General features: G+C 35.1%; 1 protein-coding gene across 1 annotated transcript; it reads right to left on the bottom strand.

Annotated features, from left to right (window-relative positions):
• Positions 1-23,654, bottom strand: LOC149542695 (uncharacterized). Its single transcript, XM_089797574.1, has 6 exons — positions 23,477-23,654; positions 23,265-23,358; positions 20,264-20,851; positions 17,450-17,589; positions 751-855; positions 1-648 (listed from the first exon to the last, which is right to left on the bottom strand). The coding sequence occupies exons 3-6, from the start codon at positions 20,459-20,461 to the stop codon at positions 237-239; spliced, it is 855 nt and encodes a 284-aa protein (XP_089653700.1). The 5' UTR covers positions 20,462-20,851; positions 23,265-23,358; positions 23,477-23,654; the 3' UTR covers positions 1-236.
• Between the last annotated feature and the right edge of the window lie 164 nt (positions 23,655-23,818).

Raw genomic sequence — 23,818 nt, 5'->3', positions numbered from 1 at the left:
TTGAAACAGAAAATGCTTAGATGTAGGAAATTTTATTAACAGGATGTGATTATGTTTAAAATGTACGAAAAATTATTAACAGGATGTGACTGTGTTTTCATGTGTGACCCACGAGCAATGTATTCTCCAATCCGTCCACTAGTAGTTGTATACTTCTCTAGATGTATTTAACAAAAGGTTTATAACAGTATAGAAATAAACACAAATATCTTCTGTAAGCACAAAATGTAGATAATCTAGTTACGCCCAAGCCTATGCAAGTGTTGCTGATGTTTCGCTGCAGCTTCCTTGTCTGCAGCTTCACGCTTTAGTGCTCTTTTTGCTCGCCGACCTGTTGCATCTTTGGAAATTTCTTTTCCCTTTTTTGGCCTTGTCGATGAGCTACCTGTGTCATCTTCATAACTACGCCCTTCAGGAACTACTACAGGCCTGGCTTCTTTACGACCTGCCCGCACATATCCATTATCACCCCAACGTCGATTACCCAACCGCAAATTTGATGTGTAATAGTGTTCATCATAGATATCGTCTTCATATTGCCAATCATCATTCTCTTCAACCACCTCCTTAAATTCAATCGGAACAGGCTTGAACCAAGCAGCTCTCAAGAGCAGGCACACACTCTCCTCAGACATGTAATCATGCACGCTAAAATATAGCACATAAGAGGAATTAAAAAAGTTGACAGTATATGAATAACTGAGCATAATAAACAAGCAAAAGTAAAGCATATAATGGACCAAATAATACCTGCCATCCAATGCCTTGTAGACAAAGAGGAAAGAAAAAGGAAGCTTGCATTGGGGGCACCAACATTCTGCTTTATAAGAAGCCCATCTCAGGATACATGTTACACTATAAATGCAGCAACCAGAAACATCAAAAGTCAGTCATCTAGAGTAAATTCATTTATTTTCCAGTGACGACCCATTTTCACTGTCGTCTGCTATAAAAAAACATCTTCGATACAAAACAAAAAAACAAGTAATACTATGAACACAAATCATTCTGTTATTCTTCAGTTGATAATTTTATCGTTTCTCCAAAGTATTCTGTAAATATGGAGTATTCCATGAATATCCACATCATTGACATATAATTAGTCTTAGTTGCACTTGACATTAGTCCTAAATATGGGGCAATCATCTTTGCATGCATTATCCACATTGTAGCAGCAAAAATCTTTCTTGAAAATGTATTGGGAAACCAAAAGCTTTTTCAATTGAATTGGGAAAAAGTTGGATTAGGGAAAAACTACAGTTAGGAATAATCAGAACAAAAATCTCTGCATAAATCAGAAATGAAAACCAGAAAACATAATTTTTTCTTGGCCAATAAAACGTAATTTTAAAAAATAATTTGTGAACTTATAAAATTTGTCATTTTCCCTACAAAGTTCCCCAAAAACCATTCAAAAATTGAGGTATTTTAGCCTTGAGACACCTCAACATGCGAGCCACCACCCATGTTTTGATCTGCAAAGCTTGATACAATGTCCCTTTTGCCAACTGCATACATCTCCTCTCCAGGCCCATCACCACAGCAGCATGCTATATAAGATCAATCATTAACATCTCCACTTCAATGTGCCCCTTGGCTGGCATTTAAGCTGTCCCTCTTGCAGGCTCATAAGCTATTGAACCTTAATATGCTCCACTTCTAAGTCTAGGCTATACAACTCTGCCTCAAACACCAACCTAAAGCTTCTTCACGACCTTGATTGTTCCACACTTGGCATCTCCAACCAGATCTGTCCAACTATCTTACCCTTACATGTCATGCAACACCAATTTACACAACTGACTTCTTTAAAATTGATCACAGCCCCATTTGGTCTTTTTTAATTTTGGGCTGTGATTCCAAATAAAATCCTCCTTTGATTCCTCCAAGCTTGATCTAGCTTTATTTTTAGTTGCAAGCATGTGTTTCTCACTTTGATGGTTTTTTGTTGCTTCTCAAATGTCTCATACTTGGGCTCTTAGGCAGCATGCCCTCATAATTTGCAAATTTAAGCTTTTAACATACTAGTAAGAAACCCCGTGCCTTGAGAATCCTTGGTTCAACTCTTACGGTTTCCTTTCCATGCACTAAATTAAATATACGTGTACCCACTTCATTATAACCTCATTCAATTCTTTCAAGAATGAAAAGTCAGGTATGCACCAAATTAGGTCTAATAATATTACCATCTAAACAACGAGGAGGCAGAAGGCCCCTCTTGAAAGACAGAATGTATAAACATTTTTTTTAGAAAATGCTTATAGACAATGTATTGGACAAGTAGACAGTTGGCTAAGATAGTGATTGTAAGCAGGTCAACAAGTAATCAACTAATCCAAACAACATAATGTGAATCGCAACAAAGTAAATACTGACATGCAAAGATAATAAGTAGTAGAGTAATAAGCATCCAATAAAAACCATAGCTACAAAAATTTAAAAGGGTAAAGAGGAAACAGACCTGGTTCACCACAGTATGGAACTCCTAAGACTACCTGAGCATTGCTAGTGGATTTATTCTTCAGCCTTCAAATATATTTCGCAGTTCAACTTCCCTACAACCTTCAAGAATAACCTAAGGAAGTGTATGTTATTGCCAGGGTGAGTAGAGCACACGATACTGGGCAAAATCCTAGTATAAGGTTGCAACACCTAAACAAGCATTTCCATATGACTTACAAGGTTCCTAAGCAGTCAAACATTTATGAAAAAGAGTAAGAATATGCTTGGGGCTTTTGAATGTCTTTTTCTTCCTGTGTGAATACATAGCTAAGAGTCTAAGACATTGCATGCAAAAGGTTTTGGGATTCATTCCACAACAAAGCTTTCCCTTGCGACACACAAAAGGTGGGTTTCTATGGAAGCTTTGTCCCTCTGCTTTTGTCCTCTATCCATGGCTCTTCAACTTAAGGCCACAGCTCCCATGCAAAAAGCACTAACAAAACAGAAGCTCGAGCAGATCTTACACAACATACAGAAATATTTTTTCTGCTTGCATCAATAACATTTGCATGTACTCTGGTTAGAACACATTAAATAAGCAGACTGTATTTTATGTCAAGTGCATTTTTGGTAAGGACTTTTGTATTTTGTCTAGCACACTGTGCTGTCATCCTTGCCACATGTGTGGGTGGTAAATGGTTAGCTAATGAGCTCTTGCAACCTGTTTAGTTCCAATATGTTATTTAAATAACTCAATCCATGAACTACCAGCAGTCACACACATACTTATCTCGGTGAAGAAACTCGGGGGTTGAGAAACCTTGACAGTTCACTTGGAATGGACAGAAAAGTATTAGAGTCCTAAAGGGATATGACCGCCTTTTTGGAATGGTTAAATATTTCTACTCTACATTTTGGTAAGCCTAACAAGAACCTCACTTTCTATCAAAACTTTTTAGCAAAACACAAAACAACTTTCCTCCATCAGCCTACCTTCTTGGTCATTCTTGCAGTTGTCAAAGTGTTGTGAAGTTCTATGAGCATTATGACCAGGACTCCTCCAAGAACTGTGGTGAGATTCGAGAAGGACCTTCCCCTTTCGGATCACATTCTTTGCCTTTGAGTCTTAGGATATCTACTGCATCTGGTTCACAATCTAGCTCTCAAGATAATACTCAAACGAATTCTCCTCCTGATTCTCCTCCTATCGTGCATCACAAATCTACTCTAACAGTTCGATTCGATCAAAAACAATCCCTTGAGGAAACATTGAAGGACTTTTAAAGTTTTCCTATCTAGTGTGCCTTCTACTTAATCCTCAAGACGCTTGGTCCACTATCACTCATTTATTGTTTGGTGTCACTATGCATAAGTGTTGGTCCACATGGTGGAATCAAGACCTAACATTAATTCTTTATCTGAAAGTAACATTTCTAGTATCAATATTTCTAAAGTTCCCTTGTGGTATTCCATGTTGCTTCCTACTTTCGTTATTGGCCCTAGTGTTGGTGTTGGCGATGGTGTCAATGTCAATATCAATATGGATTTTGGTACTGATAACTCCTCTATCACCCATTTCTCTATTGGCATGGCTAATCCACCTTTGTCTCCTTTGCCTAACGAACCAGTCCTCAGCACCATATTGCATAATATAGGGCAGATGCAACAACTTGCCAACCTTGCTAGTGTTGTTAATTCATCATCGATTCCTCCATACTACTACCGTAGTATGTTAGCCCTTTATATTCTTAATACTCCCCTACCCAAAGGGGTTGAAATTCCAAGATTTGATCGATACAATGGTGATGGAGATCCTCATATACATGTAGGTTGCATTAATACATTATGCAATGATTTCCACAATTGAAACAACATTCCAGTAAAGTTATTCTCTCGGTCTCTCAAAGGAACCACATTAGAATTGTATAGCTTTTTGTCAGACTATTCTATGCAAGAATTTTACCAATTAGTAAACATTCCTAAGACAATTTCAGGCTAACATTGGTAGCAAGGTCACCATCACTACCCTTGTTCATTGAAAACAAAAGCCAAATGTGATATCCCCACTAAAATTAGATTTGATAACAAATAATTATTAAAATATAAAATATAAGTACTATATAATAATTATATTATATATAAATTTTATATATATATATATATATATATTAATAAAAGATAAATAAATAAATAAGATCATAATAAACTATTATTATAACTAAAATATATTATATAAATATATAAAATACGAAATATGATTAATTTAATATGGATAATTAACTATAATTCTAAAAATATAATCACACTGTTAATAAAATGTGGATTGCTAATAATGAATCAATATATTTAGCAGTCATATTAATAAATTTAATGTTTAGTAAACTAATATTTAATCATATTCTAATATTTAATATGTAATGCAAAGCATCCACAATATTAATAAACTGGCAATAAAGCATTAATAAACTATGCCTAGACTAAACATAATAACCATGTTTTAATATTCTTGGGCAATTAGGGCAAGACCAAATAATGTCTTGAATAGTCATGCCTTATTTCTTAGTATTGTATAAATTGCAAAACATATCAGGAGTCACAGGCATCAAAAAAGATATATATTTATAAAATATATGGACAATCTTTTATGTACAGTGAAAGCCAACAGCAGAGCCTCTAAGAAGGAGATCAAAGGACTCCTACTGTAGTGTATTTTCTCAACTACACAACTACTAATTCTAAGGAATCATTACACCAAATGAGAGACTGACCAGTTCCATTTCAATATATCAATTTGTATCATCCAAAATCCCCTATATCCTGCCTAATGGCGACCTTCGATGGACATTTATCAATAGTTTGCAGCCACCACTAAGGTAAAAGGCCTTTTTCTCTGATCTTTGCACTACTCTCACTAATTACCAATACGCATTGGCTCAATCCAAAGCTCTTGCTCCAAATTTCCATGCTGATAATTTAGAAAGAGAATCTTCCTCAAATGGGTCCAAGAAGAATAAGATTGTTGCAAATGTAATCAAAAATCCTAAAAGCAACTAAGAAGGGCACACCAAAACTCCAATGTCATCAAGTGTTTTATTATTCAATTCTTATCTAAGTATTCTAAAAAAGCTATTATAAGATAACCTTGTAACCCTTCCAAAGATACGACCTATGCTTGATAACCCATACCCACATTGGTATGATGGCTCAATTCTATAAGTATCACCATGTATCTAGCCATGACATTGATTGTTGTACGCATATGAAACATGTAGTCCAAGACTATACAAATGCTATCCAACTCTGAGATGGGAAACAAAAATCAAACAAGTCTATTGATAAACCTAATAATGAGTTCCAGATCTAAATTTCATCTCTAGATCTTCTCCTTCAATGAGTAATTGTCCTTATGTGAACATTTTCACCACTCCAATCTCACTTGAGATTACAAGAATGGATAAATCATTCACATCTCTTGACTTGAAATTTTGTGGGTAGCTTTCTCCTCTTTACATCTCGACCAAGATCAACGATAATACTATTGGTAATACCATTGGAGGTATTATAGATTGCATGCAAAGTCGATGTGATAACAAGGAAGGCTCTCTTCATTAATGAATTGCAATGTGCGAGATATGATGAGTACCATAACCTCCATACACATGATGGTCTTTCTGTCCCCCTATGGGATTGGCTACCTTGCTAGTTCTTGTAGCACACAAGGAGGTTTTTAGCACACTTGTTCTCATCCATGATTCCAACTTATTCTCTCTAAAGCTAGACATTCCATGGCTATTTTATTGGGTGCAATCCCCTTCATATTGCGAAAATGTTTAAGGTTTTACCATGAGGGCATTGAACATCATCCAAGGAACTAAATATCAACCACTAGTGTCATCAATCACTAGTGTCATGTGGGGGCTTTATCCTCAATCATTTCTGGCATACTCTAGTTGGACCTTTGCTTCCTCATTAGGATCTATTGTACAAAGCATCAGATTAAAATCTCTCCGAGAAGTGGCAGATATATCTGCTTCTCACAAGAACTTTTGCAAAATGAGAAAACTTGCAATTTTCTCGTGAGATATTTAAGCCAAAAAGACCTTAAATTCTCACTAATAAGTTGGCCACTTCTCTATGATAAATCGCAAACTTCTCACAATAATTTAACTACTTCTTGTGGGTGGCACTAGTAAAACTAGAAGGCCCAATGACTTCCGCATTCATTGTTTATTTTGCAATTTTTAGTGTTTGGAGGAGACAAGAAGGCTTTTGGTGGAGAGAAATAGTCTTTGGCAACCTCGTAGACTATTTGCAAGTGGGTTTTGAAGCAGATTCGAAGAGATTTTTCAAGCAAAACCAGATTCACAAGTAAATTTTCTAAAAAAAAATCATTTTAATGGGAGGGGGAAGAGGAAGATGTAGACTAGTTTCATATTGTACTTGACATTTGTATTTTCTTTCTTTTTACAAAGAAAAATTACTATTTTTCATTTGCTTCAAAGTTCAGAGTCTTTGAATATGGCTGCCAACCATTGGCATTCCACGAGGATGCAATTTTGTTACATATTGCAATTATATATATCTACATCAGCTTGTTTGGTTTGTTTACTCATTTACTAACTCATTAGACATATCTAGTTATTGAATTTCGCAAAAAAAATGCATTTCTAATTAAATTTAAGTCATTTTTAAAATTCCCAATATTTTTCGAAGAAGTTGCCAATCTATCTCTAATATTTGCCGAGAACTTTTTCTGCCTCGCCAAGAAGTGGTAGGGAACACGATTTTGAACTATGATGAAATACTACAAGGCATATCGCAAGTATAAGCCAAGGGAGTTAGCACCTAAGTCTATCCAACCCTCTAATTTTTGGCTCCTACAACTAACTTTGCAAAATTCGCTTACTCTTGCATTGCAGCATGCTTCATCTTTCATTCCCTCTCTGTCAAGAGTTAAGGACAAGACTATTCTACAAGGTAGGCTTCCACGTCCCCCAAAGGCCAAGCAACCTGTTGGTTCCCAAAACTGTAAATTGGAATCGTACAAGTCTTGCCAACTCGACGCTGGGATATCCAACCGGTTATGGCTAACTTGACGAAACCAAACAATGAAATTCGAGTTCCCTGTGTATCTGGCTCTGCAAGGCTAAGGCATGTGTACATGATCCTGAACAAATCACTCAAGTCCAAGATCCTTATAGTAGATTGGTTAGAACACGAATATAATGAAAGCTTCCAAAATGGCAAGAATTATAGAAAGCTTTTTAACTTGCAAATTATGAACTGAGAACAATAAATGAATATATGAATGTTTTTAAAATAAGAATAAGTATAGATTAATGCAACAAGTGAATATATTAATTCTTCAAAGGAAAGAAATGAAACAATTGCCAGCATATGGATTATGAATTAAGAGTAATAATAAAGCCCACTGCTTAATTGAATGGGCAAACAGAGTCAATATTATAAGCTGAAAAGTACAACTTTGTAAAGTTCAATGAATTTAAACTATAAACAGATTAATAATCCAAACGCAACAAATCAATTACACGAATGCAATTTTAAACTAGTGTAGGATGCACTTTAACTCCTGTGATACAGAGACAAACTAGACATAGATACAGAAACAATTAAATATTTCATAATATCTAAGTATATCAAGTTTAAAATGCACTAACGATCCAATCCACTTGTCTGAATATTAAAATATTTATAGAAACTAATAAAAATATTTATTAAGGACAAAACTTAATAATAATTTTAAATTTCTAAAAAAATTATGCAAATAAGTAAAATAAAAAACGCTTACTGGTTATATCGGAATTAAAATTGCAATGAAGACACTCCTAACAAATGATCCATCCAATGCAATTAGATTCCAAAATAGCATAGAAAAATCGCACTCAATGATCCGAATCCACGAGCTTAGTTCAAAAAATTCATTCCTTTGCCAATGAAAGGATATAATATATCAAAGTGCATAGGATATGTAAAAACTTGCATATGACTATGAATTGCCTTTTGTTTTTTACATCTCATATTTATAACCAATGAAAAGGTGTGTAACCATTCCAAAACAACGCACTCCTTTGAAACTAATAACCAACTATTCAAATGTTGCATTGATTTAACAATAAAAACCAATGAGTTATGTAGTTTTATGCTTTGTTAACGAGGATGAATTCTTTGAAACTTTTTTGCCTAACAACACACATAGCCTGCATATACTCCTGTGACTTGTTTTCAATTCCTCCCGTGAAGCTCTCAATTCACAATCGAGCACATTGGGAGTCCCATATTTTTCATCCGCACAAATCCTTTCTCCTCCGCACTTTGGTTTTGTAACATTTGCCTTCGAAAATCTCATCCTCTGTTCCCTGAACACTCATGAGCCTGCAACAAAACAAAGAATTGTTAGATATGAATCACCACTTTATGATTAGTGGTTTTGTTTGGCTATTTCTGTATGTCATCAAATATTCTGCCTTCAACAAACAAACATATTTTGCTCACATTCCCCACATTCCAGATCCACCTAGGCTCCTTCAACTGAAATTTCCATTATATATAATTGCCGTGAATACCAAATCGTTGTTTATATCGTATATATTCTTTATTAAAAATGCCTTGCCGCTGCACCATCTCCATCGTGGCTGTTGAAGGTTGAAGCTCATCACTATACATCTTATTACTATTTTTCTTGCTTCTTTATTTCTGTTGCTTTGCTCAGCTTCCACACATACCCGATGATCTACAGCCTTCAACCATGTGTGATATTTATTAGGAGACAAGAAGATTCAACTGTCATACACAATTGCAGGATTATTATGGCATCGATGTGTTACAATAAATGTACATATTGCCTTAACTTGCATGATGGAATCATCACAGCGTCTGATTTCCCACTCTCGGTGACTCATGTGATTGACCTCGAATTCCCCTATCAATTGTGTGGAGTCACTAAGCAGAGACCACATATGTGTGTCTGTAGACATTGCATTTGTTAGGTCCGTAGAAGCTTTCTCTTCCTTTTTCTGTGCAATATTCTCCTATGACATGTTTGCTGATACTGAACGCACCATCTCTTGCATAGCAATATCTTTATCTTTCCCACTTTTCTTCTGCAACATATTTTGTATGATAACTCCATCTGTGCCATGTCATGCATTCTCACTTCATATTTGACCACTTCTTTTGTTTGCCTGAAGCTGACTCATAAATATCATTGTTTGCAAATATATATGAATTGTGGGAATTATTCACTTGAACGATTTTCTGTCAGCTGGTAATATAATGACCATTATTTCTGGATATGCAGTTTGACTTGGTCTATTAAGATCTTTGCCTCTATACAAATGCTTAACTATTTGCTGCAGATTATTAACAGGCCTGAACAATGACAAATTGAACTTATCTGCTATATCTTGGCAGAAACCTGGGCACCACAATTTGCCCAATTCAGATAGAGGCTCCTGAGGCTGGTATATCAACTCTGGTGATAAGGGTTTGCTCAGTTTCTGGTCTTCCTCATCTATGATAATCTTAACCAAAGATAACAGTTAATACTCCTTTTTAATATAGCAATATTTGAGGAAGCTCTCTTTAAACGGATCATGGCTGATTGTTCATTCTGCTGCTTAACAGCAACCCTGGCTAGTTATTCATAGACGAGCATATGATAGTTGCTCTCAGTGGATGCCATATTTCAAATTGTTAGATGATATCATTCTTGTAACCTAGGCTCCAATGCCATCTTTCCAGTTTTGCTTACTCTTCATAGTAAAAAATGGAGATTAAAATAAGTCTCCATCACAACCCATGGTGGTGTCTTTTGTCTATGATTATGTCTAGCATAGACAAAGGAAAGGCACCCATATTGTTGAAATTTAAGGACCACCGTAAATTTGAGCTTCTTATCCTTGTAAATATGCTTTATCTTGATATATATAGCACAGGTAAGTGTTTTCCACAACCTTACAATTCTCCTTTAGCACCTTTTTATCAACCATCAAGGGCTACTCTTGCTCATCTAACTGCTCATAGAGCAAAAAAGGGAAAGGTTCAACAAAGATTATACTCCCTGCTTTTGAGTGCTCCTCTTGTTTCATCAGTGGTGTTCCATTGGCAACTGCACAATTGATTCCCCATGCGACACAAGATGTCTCAAGGTATTCTTAGGTTTCCGTTCCTAGAGCCTATCTATGTTGAACCAACTTGTGCACAACTGTACGCATCATTTACAAGCAACAACCTGTCAGTGTGAGTCTACCTTGAAGACCAAGGGTGAGTATTAAGTATCCACTTATGCTCCCCTTACCTTTGTGCCTATTTCAATCCCTATTGCTTTTGCCATCCCTACATCAACATCTGCTCCATTATCTGTGTTGCTCCAGGGAATGTAGATAAGGCTCATCTAAAGCAAATGCAGGTGTTCATCCCTCCTTCCTTTGAGCCACCTCTCATTACCACTCTTCCAAGTGTCCCTCTATTTCCATAGCTTGTAGACATGGTCCATACACAAGTGATATCTAGTGTGACCTTGTTTTCTCCTATCATTTTTTCCCAAACTTGCAACGATTGACATGAAGCCCTCGCCTCAACAGCCTAAATATTAGTTCGAATAGGACCTTGTTCCTCAATTTCATCGCAGGAAATTTATTCCTACAACCTCTTGGTTTGTATCTAAACCCCCACTTTCTCCAGATTTTATCACCAGCCCTCTAACAACAGTCGACAATGTAGCTCTTGCTCCATAGCCTCTAATTTTGTCACCTCACTCCTTCACAAAGTGTATGTTTGACTCTTTAGAAGGAATCCTGACATTGTCATTGACTCTTGCCTCAAAGGACCTATTAGATGAGCATGTTGAGGTAGCATCATCCTTGTCTCTTACTACTAGTAAAGCACCCCTTGTTGCCTTAGCGATTATTTCACTTTACACTCACCCTCCCTCCCATTATGATCTCAATTGGAAGGACAAAAACTTGTGGATGACTACTAGTGAAATGTAAAGTTTAAAAACCTTGGTAAAGCTATGATCAAGGCATCAAGAAAAAATGGGAGGCATAAACAAGACCACACTCGACATCTTTTGTGCTTGTTATATGTTTGTGCTCCCTTGAAGTACCCAAGTTACTCCATAGGTACTTGGAAATAGTTAATAGTATATGTCATGCAATTACTCTATTTGTTTCATTGTTTCTTTTTGTCATATCTTGATTATTAGCCTTTAGGGATTATGCAATGTGTTGGGGGCATTTAGGTCTTCCATGTTGACCTAAATTTATATTTAATCTCTATCTTAATGTGACTTTCTTCATTAGATCTGACCACATCAGGAATATGATGAGTAATTCACATGCAAATGAATTCTACTAACCCTAGATAAACAAATCCCTCTAAATCTTCTCCTTAGAATGCCTTGTGCTCCCCTTGGTGTCACACATCCCACTCTAAAATGTGGCTATTATATTTGCATTATCATCATTTTTTTATCCAAAACAGTTAATAATATATGTCATGCAATTTCTCTATTTGTTCCATCATTTCTTTTTGTCATATTTGATTATTAGCCTTTGGAGACTGTTTGTTCCCAAAACTGCAAATTGGAAATCCAAGAGCCTACCACTTGTCTAATAGGATTCCCCTGCACTTCAGGTTCTACTACACCTAGGCGAGTAGACCTTCACCTCGCACCTGATCACTTGGTTCAGAGCTTTTCTAAAGCGAATTTAAGCTTTGGAATTTTTCGGTTGGCAAACTACTTGAACTCGATCAAAATGAAACTGAATGTTGAGTATTTGAAATAGATGAATAGTATAATATTTGTAAATAACGGATTTGATGTTTGTAAGAAGGAAGATATAGATTTTCTGACTTCAATAATAAAAAGACTAGTGCCCTACTTATCCAAGCAATAGAGTCAACTTCAATGAAGATTTGTCACATACAAATTTATAATGTTATATGCACTTATACTGTCAACAATTAAATAATCAAGATGAGACAAATCAAATATTTACGCAATCTTAAATTAGTCCAGATTGAGTTTTAACTCCTCTGGTAGGCAGAAGAACAGGACACAGATACAGAAACAATTTGATATTTCACAATATCTGTGATGATCAAGTTCAAGATGCTAAATGACCATGTCCACTTATCTGACATTTAAATTGTACACAAAATTCAAAAAATAATTACGAAGGACGAATCATCTGCACTTTAAATCTCCATGCCATTTAGAAATTAACAAAGGACATTTTATTTTATTATTAAAATAAAATAAATGAATTTATATTACAAGTCATATTTAAGCCCTTATTCCTCCATACAAATTAATATGAAATGCTTCTTGTGAATATCGAATATTTTCGAATATGTCTTGTTTTCTTTATTCAATAATTCTTTATTTATAACTCACTTAGTTGAGGTTGCAACTCTTCAAAGTGAAAAGTCATTTCTTTTAAAATAAACAATATTTTACCTCTTATTATAATGGCATCTCTTCATTTTATTTAATTCCTTGTATTTTATTGGGCTATATGGTGTTTTGCCGGCAAATAATAACAAACTTACATGTTATTGCCTTTTAAGCAAATTACCATCGATTTGAAAATTGATATTTGTTTTGAACTTTAATCACAATCTTATTTTATAATAATGTCTTGAAAAAACTGCCACAGATTATTTATTTTAGCCAAAGATTATTTCTATTAGCCAAAGTCATCTTCAAATCGAATTTTCATATATGCTGCATCCTTCCATTGACTCGTGCAGAAACCACTGGAGTTTCAATCAATGCACAGGAGACATATAGAAACAAGGAATTAAAACTTTCAGACGAGTTTTTGATGTTGTCATGAATGACCATGATATTGGAGCTTCCTTCATGCCATTATTCCCATTATCCTCAACTTATATTCCAAGTTTAAACTCCAGGCAATAACGTTATTTTTCAGTGCATTTACTCTGCACTCTTACATAGAAGACTCCTGTTATCTATGGAAGTGAAAAGCTTGCAATTTCTCCGTAAAGGCTATCGTCGCCTATAGTATGCCACAATTTGCACTCCCATGTCCCAGTGTAGAGTAATTCCACTTGAGATTGCAATACATAGAGGACCTATTGAACAATTTCCTGACGTCTTCCAAAAGTTTTGCCATAAAAGATTCCTTCTATGCTATTGTTTTGACTTCACCGTTGTGAATGTTCTCATTGGTCTTTATGGTTGTTGATCGTCTTTGAACACCTCTAAATGCCGCCAATTCATATAACTTTGTTATATTAAATGCTCACTACATTTACACAGCACATGCTCATTTTATTCACACTATGGCTTTGACATCATATATGTTAACCCTGTAATTTATAGAGCTGATATTGATGTAATTGGTTGAGACTTGTTTCTGATCCTGAGAAATCTGTACATCTTCCTATACATTGTCAGCAGTATTCATGGAAGGACCTTTGTCTTCTGAATGATCACCTTCTTCAACTACAGACTTTATAAAAAGCAATGCAGAGGTCTATATTGTACATATGATATAAGCCACTGTTTTACTGAAATATTCACCTGTATTTCTCTTTGCTCACTGGAAACACTTCATATTCAGAATGATGTATAAATGCTATCTCCTCCTGTATACTTAAGACGACATGTCAAGAGTGATTACCATGCCTGCTGGAATAAGCTTTAAACCACATAATACCTCTTTTATATCTGAATATCTGCATGTATGGTCACTAGTTTGCATTGTAAAGTTTGCATTATCTTTGAGTGTATTATATACTGTAATAAACTTTTCATACAAATCAAGTATATTGCTTGTTGAGTATAAATGAATGAGTGAGGGCTCATCAAATAAACATCTCATTTTTAACTTTACTGCTCTTTGGTAATATGATTGATGTTGTTTATTTGTTTGATGTATGGTAATCTGCTGTTCACCTTTCCGAGCATATGCACGTGATCAAGCTTTCTTTAATTTGACTTCCTTGGTATATATGCCATCACTGTATGAATTTGGTCTTAATTGCTACATCTGTGATATCTTCACTGCTAGAAGAGTCTAACAACTATATCTCCATGTAAATTTTCAAATGAAGGACCTAATTCTTTAAAAAGAACTAGGTTTCCATCAGGGACTATGCAAAGTGTTGGGGGCATTTAGGTCTTCCATGTTGACCTAAATTTATATTCAATCTCTATCTACATGTGACTTTCTTCATACGATCTAACCCCATCTGGGATAAGATGAACAATTCATGTGCCATGAATTCTACTGACCCTGGATAATCAAATCCCTTTGACTCTTCTCCTTAGAATGCCTTGTGTTCCCCTTGGCGTGACACATCCCACTCTAAAAGGTAGCTATTATATTTGCATTATCATCATTTTTAATCCAAAATCTTTTGTTGCATTTCTTTCCAAAATATGAGTGTATCCATTATCTTAGCTCCTGCCAAAACCCTACATGTTTATCTAAATTTATGTTTGTATCTTTTATGTGTATATCCTAAACATAGTCGGTCGCAATTACATGCCAACTATTCATATGGCTACCTATCATAACACAACTTGCCATCCATACTAAAAATATCCCAACAATCTTGTATATCAGGGATCATTATCTCATAATCTATGACTAATCTCAAATCAACATTTGATCTATGATCACTTTTGTATCATTTTTTTTTGCTTTTTTTAGCATGTTTGTCTACAGCTAACATGTTGTGATAATACAGATCAACACTATCTCAAAAAGGTTCAACTCAAATCTCTTCCCTGAGAGTAACTCCACGTGGAGCAAAGACTTGGCTTTTCCTTCACATCTAGGCATAATCCTCTCAACCCCATCCTCTCTAGTTTTGCTTGTATGATTCGTGCTCACTAAAGTGGGTACAAAATGTAACATCATAAATTGCATGTTCCATTTACTTCAGTCCAATTAAAAAAAGGGTCATGTTCCATTTAATCAACCCGCTCAAACCACTTTGCCACCTCTTGCCACCTACACTCCTCATCCCTCAAGTCAAAAGTTATTTGTGGATACATGCACCTAAGATGTTTGTGTTGCACACTCGTTCCACAAAACTCTTGTCTAGGTTGTTGTTGGGATGTCACAACTCCTAATTCTTGCAATGTAACGCCCCTCTAGATGCTCATCATCTTTGGGAGGAAGCCTGTCCTCTTTAAATTCCTCCTTTTTGTTTTATTTGGTCCTCTTGTTGGATCTGACAACTTCTTGGATGCAATTTTACCCTCTTAAAATATCTCACAAGCTCTTAGCATACTCTCTCATTCTTGGTTGCATCTTCTATCCCACCATTATCACCAACATAAAAGGTCCATCTCTCTTCCTCACTTCAGCAAGCCTTTTGCTCATGGTGTAGAAGAGGGGTTTCCTCTTTCACTTCCTTTTCATCTTTGATCTTGCTTAGTGTAGTATCCTTTCTTGTTCTTTTTCATTTCGTGCTTTCATTACCTTTCCATTAATCAATCATGATTGTCCATGGAGATGGAAACACTAAATCACAAGCTTGACAATGGCAACTTTTAATCACAACCACCCAACATTTTCATCCTCGGTTGCATGTGTGCAGGTACAAGAAGGAAGAATTTGAGTATGATGGAGGCTTCATGGAGTCTTTTGTATCTCTCATTTTTCTTCACCTCTTTAATCATTACTTTAGTAATTTAAACATTTGCATGCACTTTGGTTAAGTCACATTTAAATTTTTTTAAAAACATATATGTATTTATTTGTCTAGCACCTTTCTACCATAGACTTCAATACTCTTTATCTAAAGCTAGTGTGCTGCACTATTGTCCTTGACCACGTTTGTCCTAAGTAGAGAGGATGATTAGCCAAAAAAACAATTGCAAACTATTTATTTGATGCGTATTATTTAAATATCTCAATCTGTTAACTATGACCACTCCCAAACATATCACTCACAGGTTGAGGAACCTCAACAGTTTGCTTGGAGTGGACAGGAGAGCATCAAGTCCCCAAGGGGCCTAACTACCTTTTGAAGTGGTGTGATATTTCTACTCTACAGAAAGCGAAAATGTTGATGCCACAGTTAAGGACTAGTTCATGTCATCTTAGATTAAGGATTTGGAAGTGAAAAATACCTAAGAAGTAGGACATGAGAAAATTCCTATTTGGCATCAAGGGAACTGTGGGAGCAGAATGGCACTGTGATTGAGCACTCAGCATACAATGACATCCATATCAAGTACAACAAAACCTGAGTAAATAATTTAAATGACTTGCTAGAGGAGGCAAGGCTGGACAAAACTGCAAACTTCTTGATCACGATCCATTGTTGAAGATCCAAAATCAAAATGGGCTCAAAAACTTTATAGGGCTTTTGGGGAGGGCTTCTATTTCAGAGTTGAGTTTGTGTGTTGCTTTTTTGTTTCTGCTATTCATCCCCCATAGACCACTTGGCTTTGTGGACATTAATAAAATATTTGTTTCATTTCTTATTATTTCCAGAAACAAACATCATTTTCCATTCCAAAAGTAGCTAGAGGCGACGCTGTACAAAACTGCAATACTACTTTATCGTGATTCATAATAGAAGATCCACAGTCAAAATGGGCTTTAAAACTTCATAGTGCCTATAGGGAGGCCTTCTGTTTCAGAGTTGTGTTTGTGAGTTGCTTTTTTGTTGCTGCTATTCATCCCCATAGACTGGTTGGCTTTGCAGACTTTGCAGACACTATAGTAAAAATTCATTTCCTTTCTTTATATTTTTGCAAACAAACTTCATTTTCCATTCTACAAAATATTTGGAGATCATCAAAAATATGTACAAATTATACAAGTCAAATCATTAAAAAAATAGTCATAATTTATTTAAGTTCAAACCCACAAAACTATTTGCAAGCAACATTATTCAACCATAAAAAAAAAAACAAATGTAAAACCAAACAAATGGCAGAAGAAAGGAAAAATCAGATTAAAAATGAACAGTGAATAAAGAGTTTAGGACAAACCAGTAAGCATGCTCACAACCTTTAATCTGAGCAATCTCCTCTAGCATGATTCTATCATGACAAATAGCGCAGAACAAAAAATCATATGAATTTTCTCGTGTACTGTTATTGAGGATTCCTTTCTGTTTGTCATAATATTCCTAAACATGATTACGAACATTTATTAGTCAAGGAAAATAGCATATTCTACTTCAAATCAGACACTAAGAACGAAGATTTAGAAAGTAAGAATAAAGAAACAGTGTTAAGGCATTGTAAAGAAATATATAACATCAAGTTGGCTCAAAATATTCGATAATGACATGAAAAATAAGCCACAGAGCATTTTCATTAATATCCTCATCCAAAATGGCAAAAAGTTTTCAACAATAAATACAGCTTTAACTACACTATCATAAAGAATATCTCTAAAGCCTAGCTGCCAAATATGCTACTCAACTTATCATCATAAATAGCTAGATTCACTTTGAAGAAGCCAATACAAAAAAATCCAACACACTAAAATTTCTTTGGATTTCTTACAAGATGACAAGAATAAAAAGTTCTGATTTCACAATTATGTATATATCCAATCTACTAACAGGCAGACACTTGAGAAAATAGGTTCTCTCTGTAAGATTTTCACAAACCTAGCCAGCAAATTTATCATGCAATATTAAATCATTTATCCATACCTTAGGTGATAAGAACAACTAAGGAATTACTGAAGTGAAAATCTAAGAGTTACTACAGATAGTGATGAATGCATGTACATAGATTAATTATAGTGAGCAGCGATCTACCAAGAATTTTGTATAAAAATGAATGGCTTCCTCTACTATGGAAGATGTTGGTTAAGGCTAAGAAAAAAGTACCTCGTTTCTTTCTCATCACAAAATTAATTTCCTTCACCAGCATCAAATAGACAAATCCATTATTAGGAAGGCAAAACTAGAAGCTCAAATGGATTAAAAGTTGTTATGTTTTCTTGGAAGCTAGTGATTTAAGAGATAATATTTTTTTAAATAGCTTAAATCTTTGCTAATACTCAACACAATTTTGTGGTCAAGACAGCCATAGGAACTCATGTGTCGAAGGGTTGGTTTGTCAAATGAATTGGACCACAATCAAGTATGAATGCAGTGTAGGGTGCCAAAATCTTCTACAAGATTTATTAGGACCATGATTGTTTGTGAAGCATACCTCTCCAAGCTGATGATTTTTTGGACCTCAATTTCCAACAAGAATTAAAGGTTCCAACAAGACTTAAAGGTCAAAGCCTTTGAACTTCGGCACTGCTAAGGAAGATTTCGTCAATCCATTTCTTCAGTTGGTTGTTGGAATGAATTCCAATTTTTGGTTTCTAATTAGAAGTTTGGATTCTTGATAGATGTCTTGACCCAATAGACAATAGAAAATATTGACTGCTCAAGTCTAAAACATAGTAATATATACAGAAGTGTATTAGATCATATCCCCACTGAGGTATTCAATTTGTCTAAGACTCTAAAGAAACCAGAGGCAATCAGAGCTCACAGTAAAGCTGCAACCACAAAAAGGACAGGTGGGAGGATGCTATGAAGCATTCAAGTGTTGTCTCCCCTGTTTAATATCTTAACTCTGGTGAATTATGGATTGAATTTAATTAAACTGTAAAAACTTCTCTCCCTTCCCCAAATGCAGTTTAAACTCAACTCATCATGTGTACCATGGAAAATTTCATTCAAAGGCTTGAAAGCAATGTCAAGTAATTCTTAATATAATGGAGGTCCTGAAGTGTGGATGGAAACTGTCTCTGAAAGCTACTGAGGTCAAAGATTGGTAGGTGTTTTCAAACTGCTCTTGTTTTACAATTTATAACAATATAGAACTGGCTCTATGCAAGAGATAGGATTACTTAACCAAAGCAAGTACGGGTTAGGTGCTTTCCATCTAAATTTCCTCTCTCAGAAGAGGTGGGGTGTGATCCAAAGGGTTTTTGAAGCTTTCTACTGAGGGCAGCAGGCTCCTTTAATATACATATTTCCACTTGGTAGAACAATTTTCCAGGGAATAGACTTTCAATGCAGGACAGAGCTACTGAACAGCTTAATGATAAAGCAGGACCAGATATTGTTTTGCAGAGCTACTTAGATCCACAAGGGTGCATGCCCCTCAGAATGCCATTTCCCAGATGGGAAAGAAACAAAGTATCCTCCTGCAGCCTCCCTGCCATCATCACTAGAAAGGAAACATTTCCATACATCCGACTAATTGATTTTAAATTGATTTTAACCAGTATTAAATGCGATACATATGACACTTTATATGTGTCCTTCAATTAACAACTCAATACTTCCATTGTTCATTACGTTTGGAACAAGTAGATTCTAGGAACACTGTGCAAGTAGCTTTTGGTAACATTGAGAAAGGGAAGATTGAATATCAACAACAATCTCTCTGGAATATTTTTTTATTTTCCCTAAATGCAATTTTTAGAAAGTTATGTTTTTACTTTTTGCTTCAATATAATCAATGATTGTATATTTATTTCTGGTACTTTCCTGGTGCTATTAAATGGTTTTGCTTTATATAAATATGTTGTTTATTGAGCATTAGCAAGGCTGTTCGCCTCATGTTTTTGCATCTAAAATATAACCCATCAGTGGAATGATTCAGTTCTCTATAGTTATGACATTCTTTTCATTTTTTTCCAAAAGCATCGTTTTGATCAGACAGCTTGGTTGTACGTAAAATTTAAACAAAGCTCAAGCACTGATGACTAATAAATAGCAACAGTCACTGTGTATCTGTTAAGCTGATACTCAGAATGAAACCCTAAAATGTAAGTTTTACCTTAATGCCAGAAGATTCCAGTATTGCTTCTCCCGCTCCTTCCACAGGATACACATCCTCGAACCTCTGACTTGGTCCCAAACAGAGCTGTTTACATGTAGCAGAAAGCTTTTCTTCATTTGGAACAGATGCGGAGGAGGCCTGCATATCCTTAGAAGAAGTGGCCAATGTAGAGTGCTCAATAAATACATTCTCCATGGGCAGACTTAGCAAGAGTAACAATAATTCAAATATGAAATCTCTATGAGAAAAAAGGTTGAGGCCCACTGATAAACTGCTTATTTGGACCAGGGCTCTTGAGAAGATTTGAATCCCTTTCTCCTACACCTAATGAAAATGACGGATTTGTTGAGTCAAGACACAACTCATGGGTTTTCCTTGAAAGGATTTCCACAACATTGGTTGTCGTAGGACCCCCCCTTTCCACACAGGGCAGAAATGAATCCACCTGCCCGTCCAAGTGAGACAAGAAGATAAAGAGAAAGTTGCGGCCAATCATTGCAGTCAAACTAATATAATAGCACCTTCAATCTTCAGAATAAATGGAGCCATAATCTGTTTATATCTATTTAGCTTTTATGTCCTCGCCTGCCAAAACATATGCAGAGAGTATTCTTATTAGGATTGTAACATTTGACATGTTAAACATGTTATCAAAATTGTTTTCAAACAACTATAATAAAGCATGAAGAACATTTTGCATATAGAATCTTTAATTGAAATGATGATGGTTAAAGATAGTAAGTCAAACTTTATCATTCACCTACTCTCTCCATAATATAAGTATTCAATTCAGCATTCTTTGCTTTGTAATGTTGTAATATCCTTGATATTCTGTTATTTGTAAACAAACATATTCAAAATATAATGCATCTAATACAATAGTAGCTGGACCAAACAATAGATGAAATAATAAGGTAAATAAAGTGGAACTAATTTACAGTTAAGCATTAAAAAAAAATTACATGCAAAAGGCCTCACTTGCTTGAAAGAATGTTGTGGATAAATTTGACTTGTTTTCAGAACAATACATTTATACTTCAACAGCATTGTGATGACCTGTATTTCATCTTAATGTATGGAAAGAGGGTCTTTTAAGTCAACAGTCAAATTTATTCTTAATTATCCCATGTTCTCCAAAGTTACCTAGGAATGCAAAGTGGTACTGATAGTAACAAATGGAAGAGTAATATATGATTCACCATGAATTAGCACATGCATTGAAAGAGGGATGGCACTTGAAGTCAAATTCATGTTAACCATCAAAAGTATATTGTGAATAAATTTGACTTGTATTAAGGAAAATACAATACACTTCAACAGCATTGTGAGGATTTGTTTTACATCATAATCTATGGAAAAGGGATTTTTTAGTTGACAATCAAATTTATACTTATTTATCTCATGTCTCCAATGTTACCTAGGAATGCAAAGCGGAACTAATACTAATAAATGGAACTGCATTACATGATTCACAATGAGTTAGCAAGTACATTAAAAATGGAATTTAGCGTTTGAAATCAAATTGATGTTAACAGCAACTATGCCATGTCATTCTAGTTTATCTAAGAGGAAATATAATGCTTTGTCATGAATTTGCAAGCATATAAAGTGTATTTTACTATTTGCAGTCAACTTTATATTCAACAGTAATACCCTGACACGCCATAAAGCTTTTGCAGTATGATTTATATAAGTATGTTATCCTACATCATCCCAATATATGTAGAAAATCAAAATAGCAGTAATGATTTGTAGTATAACATGTTTATCATCACATTGATTTGTTTTTGGATTTGATTGTGTAAAGATTTTTACCATCAACGTTTCGAATCACACTACGTTATCCATCATCAAGATGAAGGAGAGCGAGTGATCCACAATTCACTGTATTACATTGATTTGTTTCTGGATTCGATTGTGTAAAGATTTTTACCATCAATGTTTCGAATCACACTATGTGATCCATCGTCAGGATGAAAGAGAGCAAGTGATCCAAAATTCGAAATGTTGATGGTACAAATCTTTACACAATCGTATCCAGAAACAAATCAAACTAAAACAATGGATTGTGGAAATTTGATCTATTTAATGTTTATCATCCTTATATATCTAGTAATCAAAAGTCGTGCCACTGCTTTTGCAGTAAATTTATATTTAAAATAACCATCTCTCATGATCCAAAAATTATCTAGGAATCCAAAGTGATAGACATGCTAATTGAATTGCATCACAAAAACGTCATTCTCAACGACAACTCAAAAAATGCTCAATAAGTTGAAATCGTTGACGAGAGTACTCTAAAAGGAAAGAATTCTTCGTGAAAAAAAAATTAAAATTTTAAGATGCCAATGACCATGCCATGCGGTTAGGTGAATTATTATAAACGGGAAATCTAATAAGATCATATCTATAATTACTAATATATTCTGAGCAGTCTTAGCCTAATTGCATGTGTACGGATAGCGTTAATGGATAATTCACTGAGGGCTAAATATAAGCAGAATTCGTTTAAAGAATAAGGCTCTGCAAAAATGGAACTTACGTTTTCTAAATAATAGATATCGGCGTTGCTCTAATGCATTGTTTTCGTATTGTACGGATAAATTTCACCTTCGCATTCTACCCAAACAATTGGATGTGGAAGGAAATAAATCGCTTGAGCCCTAAAGAAAATACCCCATTGCTCGATAAATAGTAAAGCTCAAAAATAACGAAAATTCTATATAACTAGTACCTTGTATAGTAGTAAATGCTTCGATTATACACTATATTCTGAGGGCTTAAGGCTCTGGAAAAGTAAAATTTAAATTTTCTTCATAATAGGGTCCGTCGTTGCTCTAGTGCATTAATTTCATATTATAGGGATAAAATTCACCTTCACATTCTATCCAAACCTTTTGATGTGGAAAGAAACAAAAAGCTGAAACCCTAAAGAAAATACCCAAGAACTTAATAATTAGCAAAGCAAAAAAGAATGAAAATTCTAGAATACTCGTACCTTCTACGGTTGTGAATGCTTCGATTATGTACTGTATTCTTGGTATCTCGCAAAGCAGATGCAAACGTGGAAGTGTGAAACTGAAAGCCCTCGCCTAAGAAAAACTCCAAAGTCAAATGCTTCAGATAAACTTTGAAAATAACAACCAGATACGCTAACAGAAATTGCTCACAAAACCCAGGAGAATCTGAAAATAAGATGAATTAGAATACCTGGGGCAACGGGTTAACAGATTCTCGTTACGCCACAAACTCTTGATTAGAATTGAACAATTATCCAAATTCTCTCTGTCCAAAATAAATCAGGTCTGCGTTAAACAGGCTCAAAAAACCAGACACTGCCTACGGTAGCTATACCCGACGGTAGGAGTGAATTCAGCCGTCCCACTCCGGAGATATTTGAGCCTCCGAGGGGATTCTAATAAAGACTGCCCATTTTCTTGGGGAAAAGGTTACGATCCATCGTGTACGGAGGCTAATTTTGATTCGGAGTAATGAAAATATTCAAATTTGTGTGTTTTTGGTGAACTAGAAAAGTTCTTGGAGAATATACTT

Source organism: Cupressus sempervirens, chromosome 8, assembly GCF_028749045.1.
Source record: "Cupressus sempervirens isolate cs-2001-9-10 chromosome 8, ASM2874904v1, whole genome shotgun sequence".
Taxonomy (NCBI): Eukaryota; Viridiplantae; Streptophyta; class Pinopsida; order Cupressales; family Cupressaceae; genus Cupressus; species Cupressus sempervirens.
The sequence above is the reverse complement of the archived record's forward strand: the minus strand, read 5'-3'. Positions and strand labels throughout refer to the sequence as shown.

Coding starts and splice junctions, on each gene's coding strand:
- LOC149542695 (XM_089797574.1), bottom strand. CDS start 20,461: ATGGAGAATGTATTTATTGAGCACTCTACATTGGCCACTTCTTCTAAG. Junction 17,590..20,263: donor TGGAATCTTCTGGCATTAAG/GTAAAACTTACA, acceptor AATCATGTTTAG/GAATATTATGACAAACAGAA. Junction 649..750: donor TACAAGGCATTGGATGGCAG/GTATTATTTGGT, acceptor GCTATATTTTAG/CGTGCATGATTACATGTCTG.